Below are 7,236 nucleotides of genomic sequence, written 5' to 3' on the forward strand. Positions count from 1 at the left end.
ATCTGAATACTTTTATTCTTAGAAGTGGAAGGTCCAGTCTTAGTTCTTGAGGAAGATCTTCTATGGAACTTATTTGAGGTTACAACATTTTCTTCCATTTCATTTACCTTCTTTTTCATAAGAGATTGATATGATAGAAGTTCGTTGAAGAGAGTAGTCAGATTGTACTCAATCTTGTTCATCATGGCATTCATTTGGAATTGTAGGAAACTATTCGGAAGAGATTCCATGATGAAACTAACCTGACTTTTCTCATCTATGACAACACCATTTACCTCTGCCACATTAAAGTGGACAATCATATCCAGAACATGTTCTCTAAGAGAGGTTCCTTCTTTCATAAATAACTATTCTTGTATGTTTGTGAATGCGTTTAATTCTTTCACAATGGGCTTGGAAAGATCTTGCTTCCATTCATGGGTACTCTTGAATAAGAGTTCCTTCACTCATACTTCACAATTGCTTAAGACATACCAATGAGTCTTTTGTAATTCATCACCGTATAGTTCTTTCATACATGAACTACCAATAGGACGTACTTTTTGTGAAAATATATGTAGATGTCTAATATTTTGAACTGTCTTATTGAACTTTGTTTCAATACCATCTAAGTACATTCAACAAAATGTCAATGATTAGTTCACTATAAATGCTTCTGCAATTGAACCTTCCGGACGAGCTTTATTTCTTACATATTGTTTAAGTGTTCTAAAACTCTTACACATATATGTATGTTTTGAGGTTGTTTGACACATGAAAATAATTTAATGATTAATTAAAAATCTAAAGAAAGCATACCTCTCAATTGGATATATCAAACTATAAATGACAGGTCTAACAAGTTTGGCTTCCCTCAGTGAATGAACAGCTAGAACCATAATATCAAAGAAAACTAGAGGAATTTTTCCCTTAAGCTTGCAAAGAATTATCACAATCGACTCTTGTAAGTTTATTCAAAGTCTCTACTTTTAATGTCTTCGTAGTCAATTCTTTGAAAAAGTTTGCCAATTCAAAAATTGCACTACTCACATCTACTGGTAGAAATTGATGAACTCCTACTGGTAAAAGTCATTGCAATAACACATGTGAGTTGTGGCATTTTAGTCCATATATCTTTCCATCTTTGACACTAACACATTTTGAGATGTTTGATGCAAAACTATCAAGAAACTATAAAACTTCTTTTCTTCAGAATCTATCAATGTGTAACTAGAATGTGGCTTCACCGATTACTTTCCAACATGTTGAAATTGTAGTTTTTTTTACGAATATTTAGCTTCATTAAATCTTTACGTGTTTTATCAAAGTATTTCATTTTTCTTCAATATTCAATAATGTACCCAATACATTATCACAAATATTCTTCTCAATATGCATTACATTGAGTTTGTGTCGAATCTTAAAACTTGACTACTATGGTAGCTCAAAGAAAATGCTCTTTTTCACCCAATTTAATTCATTATGAACACGCTTCCTTTTCCATTGTAATATATTTATAGTTGTTACAGAAAGTCTCGAAATCATGAAAGAACAGTATAGCTAGCAGTTGAACGGTTGTCGATTTTTTCTGTTAAATGTTCTAACCACTAGAGCTCATCATCCTTGATCGAATCGCCTGCACATATATAAATGAAATCAAATGAGAGATCAATGTAAGAGTGATTAGAAAACAAGAGAGCAAGACATTTCGTTCTGTAATACTTTGAAGAGTAATAAAAGAGAACCTCCCAATTTGCATATTGGACATAGGCCTTTAGTCGAACCACTTAAACTCTTGTGTCTTTTCTTCTTCCTCTACGATCATTTAGATTTTGCTAAAGTAACATTTACACGATCGTGTAATTCCTATCGCATCATGTACACGATCATTTAGCTCCGCGCTCAATTGTCTATACGATCATTTAGCTCCTCAGTTGTCGTCTATATGATCGTCTAGCTTTAGTCTATCGTCTACGTGGTCGTTTAATGCTTCCTCTTATCGTTTACTTAATTGGCCAATCGTTTAGTTATTGGTGCATCGTCTTTACGATCGTGCAGACTTTTGGTAAACGACATAAGGTTTTTCAAGCATCTACATTTTATCTCCCCTGTCTCTTGAATTGTTATCAACCGTTATAACTAAGTATATTGTGATTATTAACGTGAAGATATAGTCATTTGGGACAATAAGTGGTATCAGAGCTCAGTGAAAAGTTCAAGACAACTCCAAGATTTGAATTCTTGATTCAGAGTAATCAATCTTGAAGACCAAGAATGGCAACTACCAAATATGAGATTGAGAAATTCGACGAAAAGATAGACTTTGAACTAAGGAAAGCAAAGATTAAAGCAGTCCTAGGGCAGCAAAAGGCACTCTTGGCCATTACAGACCCTTCAAAGTACCCTGAAACACTTTCTGAGGCAGAAAAAGAGACTATTGAATCAAATGCATATGGAACCATCATTCTCAATGTTACAGACAGTGTTTTAAGGCAAATTATGGATCAGCCTACTGTCTATGCCCTGTGGAATAAGTTGAATGAGATATATCTCAACAAAGATTTTCCCAACAAAAATTTCTTAAGGGAAAGATTCTTCACTTATAAGATGGATCCGACAAAGTCCCTCACAGACAATCTTAATGAGTTCAAGAGGCTATCTTCTGAGTTCAGATCGATTGGAGATAATATCGGAGAAGAGAATGAAGCATTCATACTATTTAATTCACTACCAGAGACTTTCAAAGATGTGAAGACTGCATTAAAGTACAGTAGAAAAAGAATTACCATAGATGCTATTATATCAGCTGTAAGAGTCAAAGAGCTTGAATTACAAATGATCAACCAGGAGGTGAAGGCTTGTTCTGTAAAGGGAAGAACAAGAACAATGGGAAGAGCAAACAGAACAATGGTGACAAGTCCAAAATAAACTGCCATTTTTATCATAAGATGGGGCACATGAAAAAGGACCGTTATTCCTTGAAGAGAAAATTGAACCAACAGAACAAGGGGGGTAAACAGAACGAGATTCTTGTAGGTGAGAATTCCCTAGTTTATTCAGATGCTTTAGCTGCTATTGAAGAAGGTCGAGACCAAAATACTATGAAGACTCAAGATTGGATGTTAGATTCTGGTTGCTCAGTCCACATGACACCATCCAAGGGATGGTTTTACACTTATAAGAAGTGGGATGATGGACGGATCTATATGGGAAATAATATTACATGCAGAGCTATGGGAATAGGGTTTGTGTCCTTGAAGTTGCATGATGGTTTAGTCAAATTGATAAGGAACATGAAGCATGTTCCAACTTTAAAGAGGAATCTCCTTTCATTGAGGATGTTTAATGCCATAGGATGTGAATATAGGGGTGTAGGAGGCACCTTTGAAATTATTAAGGATTCCAAAGTGGTATTGGTGGCAACCAAGGTAAATGTTCTATATGTCATCAAAGATGTGCAAATGGCACACTCGGCTTTGTTAGCAACGGATGAGGAACCTACTGAAGCTGAGTTGTGGCACAAAAGACTCTTTCATATCATTGTGAGGGGGTTGCAAATGCTATCTAAAAAGGGTATGCTACCAAGGGGTGTTGGAGATAACCTTAAATTTTATATTGGGCAAAGAAACTAGACAACAATTTCCCAAAGGACAACACACTTCAAAAGAAATCCTTGAATATGTGCACTCCGATTTGTGGGGGCCAGTTCACTCTCCATCTCTTAGTGGAGTAAGGTACTTTCTTTCATTTGTAGATGACTATTCAATAAAGAGTAGAGTTTATTTCTTAAAATCCAAGGATGAAGTATTTAATAGATTTAAAGATTGGAAGACCTGGATTGAGAAGCATACCTCTAAACAAATTAAACATTTGAGAACTAATAATGATTTAGAGTTTTGTGGAGAGGAGCTTAATTTGTATTGCAAGGAGCATGGCATAGTAAGTCATAAAACTATAAGGTACACACCTCAACAAAATGGAGTAGCTGAAAGATTAAACAGAATAGTGCTAAAAAGAGTAAGATTTCAGTTGTTTAATGCCTTGTTACCTGAAAAATATTGAGTTGGAGCTATCTCCTACACCATATAAACATTTAATAGATGCCCTCATCAATATATAGAGCTGAAGACTCCTGAAGAGAGGTGGATAAGGCAGCCACCTAAGTTGGAACACCTAAAAGTGTTTGGTTGTGTTAGCTACGTGCACCAAAGCCAAGGGAAATTGAAACAAAGGGTTATAAAGTGCATGTTCTTAGGCTTTACACTGGGAGCAAAAGGCTTTAGGCTATGTCATCCAGTTGAAAATAGGTGTGTAAACAGCAGAGATGTGATCTTTAGAGAAAATGAAATGTTCATGATGTCAGAATAACCATCTTCAACAATAATTAAGACTAATAGAACTTGATTTGAGGTGGAGCCTCAAAATGATAATGAAGCTTCTACTTCCTCACAAAACCAAGAGTTAGAAGGTGATGAGGTAGTTGAATCCAATGATCATGTGTCAATTGATCAAGTTGAGGCACATGGGACTTGCACAACTAATCATTGGCAAGAGATAGGTCGAGAAGAACAATAGTACCACCAGTAACGTACCAAGAGTCTAACTTTGCAAGTGTAGCATTAAGTGTTGCCATTTCATTGAGTAATAATGAACCTTCCAGCTTTTAAGAAGCAACAAATAGTCTGGATGCTAGGCAATGGATTGAGGCTATGAAATGATGAGATGAAGTCCCTCAATCAAAATGACACTTGGAGATTAGTACCTTTGCCTAAAGGGTACAAACCTATCTCAAGCAAATGGATTTAAAAATTTAAAGAAGAGATTCTGGGTGTACAAAAGTCTAGGTTTAAGGCTAGGCTTGTTGCTAAAAGGTTCACTCAAAAGGAAGGTAGTGATTATAATGAGGTGTTCTCTCCAGTTGTGAAGCATACTTCCATCCGGCAGCTCCTTTCTCTTGTCATGCAAAAAGATTTGGAGCTTGACCAGTTGGATGTGAAAACAGCCTTCTTACATGGGTTGTTAAATGAGATAATATACATGAGACAACCTCAAGGCTATGTTAAAAGTGGAGAAGAAGACCTTGTGTGTTTGTTGAACAAGTCCATATATGGCCTCAAATAGTCACCTAGATGGCAGTATAAGAGGTTTAATGAGGTGATCTCCAAGATGGGGTTCAAAAGGAGCTAATTTGATTGGTGTGCATACACAAATACTAGTAGGTTCAAGAAACCGGTCTATCTACTTCTCTATATAGATGACATGCTACTAGCCGAGAGATCCAAAGAGAAATTGAAGCAAGTGAAAATGCTTCTTAAGAGAGAATTTGACATGAAAGACCTAGAGGAGTCAAGGAGGATCCTAGCTAGGCATTGAAATAGAAAGAGACAGAAAAAAAGACAGATTTCTTGTTAGCCAATTTGAATATTGCTCAAAGATTTTACAGAGGTTCAAGATGGAGAAAGCAAAGCCAGTAGGTACTCCCCTTGCCCCTTACTTCAAGCTTTCAGTTGCTAATAGTCCAAAAAGCACTGATGAAGAGCATTTGAACCATATGAAGGTTGTTCCTTATTCCTAAGCAGTGGGATCTCTTATGTATCTTATGACTTCTACATGTCCAAACCGGTCCTATGCAACAAGTATGGTCAATAGGTACATGACAAATATTAGTAGAAGATGTTGGGAGACAGTCAAGTGGATACTAAGGTATCTATGTTCATCCAAGGAGGCAAACGTTTTATATAGACAGAATGAACCATCCAATGATGAGGTTTATGTTTATGTAGATGCATATTATGCAGGGGATTTGGATAGAAGACGTTCCCCATCGGGTTATATTTTCCTATGGGGGAACAATTTGATAAGTTAGAATGCTACATTACAGCCTGTTGTGGTTCTTTACACAATAGAGGCAGGGTTCATCGCTTTGTCTGAAGCTGTGAAGGAAGGTTTGTGGCTGAAAGGTTTACTAAATTATTTCGGCATAACACAAACTACAGTTAGAATCTATTGTGATAATCAAAGTACAATATACCTATCTAAGAATCAGCAGTTTCACAACAGAACCAAGCATATCGATAACAATTATAATTTCATCAGACAAGAGATTGAGAAAGGGAAAGTCAAGGTAGTGAAGACTCATACCTCAGATAATGCAGCTGATATGCTAACAAAAACAGTGACATTGAACAAGCTTGGGAGATGCTTGGACCTTCTCGGGTTCGAGTTACCTGAAAAAGGTTAGTTCAAGTCAGCTCAATGAAGCAAAGAGGGAAGGAACTCCGGATGCTTACGAAGGTGGAGATTGAAAAACTCGAAATCAAGAAAGAACAATGTAGCTGGCAACTACGGTTGTCGACTTCTTTCTGTTAAATGTTTTAACCACTAGAGCTCATCATCCTTTACCGAATCGCCTGCACATATATAAACGAAATCAAACGAGAGATCAATGTAATAGTGAATAGAAAGAAAGAGATGAAGACATTTCGTTCTATAATACTTTGAAGTGTAATAAAAGATAACCTTTTAATTTGCACAACGAATGTAGGCCCTTGGCCGAACCACTTAAACTCCTGTGCCTTTTCGTTTTCCTCTACAATCATTTAGATTTTGCTAAAGTATTTTTTACACGATCATGTAGTTCCTATCGCATCGTGTACACGATCGTTTAGCTCCGCGTTCAATCGTCTATACGATCGTTTAGCTCCCCAGCCATCGTCCATGCGATTTTCTAGCTTCAGTCAATTGTCGTCTACATGATTGTTTAATGCTTCCTCCTATCGTTTACTTAATTGGCCTATCGTTTAATTATTGGTGCATCGTCTACACGATCGTGCAGACTTTTGGTAAACGACAGAAGGTTTTTCAAGCATCTAAATTCTATCTCCCTTGTCTCCTTAATTGTTATCAACCATTATAACTAAGTCTATTATGATTATTAACGTGTAGATCTAGTCATCTGGGAGAATAATAGTTTTCCCTAGTGGTGGAAAATATATAGCCTCTAACTGGTGAAGAAGTTCTAATACTAAAAAAGACCGTGGTGTAATTCTATATTCCATTTTCCTATTAAATTGTTTGTTCCAACGCTAAGATGATTCATTGGTAAGTAGCCAAGATGTCCCATGTAACATATTTCATTATGCAATGACACAAATGAGACATGTTGATTACAAATGGACATGCTTTATATCCCTTAGTACTCCATCTTGAAAAATTGCCATATGCTAAAAAGTCATTTTTTGTCCACATTAAAGCTGC

At 36.3% G+C, this 7,236-nt stretch overlaps 1 protein-coding gene across 1 annotated transcript; it reads left to right on the top strand.

The window, feature by feature from the left end:
* The first annotated feature begins 2,253 nt into the window (after positions 1 to 2,253).
* On the top strand, positions 2,254 to 2,907 carry LOC120077280. The gene has a single exon (XM_039031170.1). The coding sequence runs from the start codon at positions 2,254 to 2,256 to the stop codon at positions 2,905 to 2,907; it is 654 nt and encodes a 217-aa protein (XP_038887098.1).
* The last annotated feature ends 4,329 nt before the right edge of the window (positions 2,908 to 7,236 follow it).

This window comes from Benincasa hispida, chromosome 5 (genome assembly GCF_009727055.1).
Source record: "Benincasa hispida cultivar B227 chromosome 5, ASM972705v1, whole genome shotgun sequence".
NCBI classification, from domain to species: Eukaryota; Viridiplantae; Streptophyta; class Magnoliopsida; order Cucurbitales; family Cucurbitaceae; genus Benincasa; species Benincasa hispida.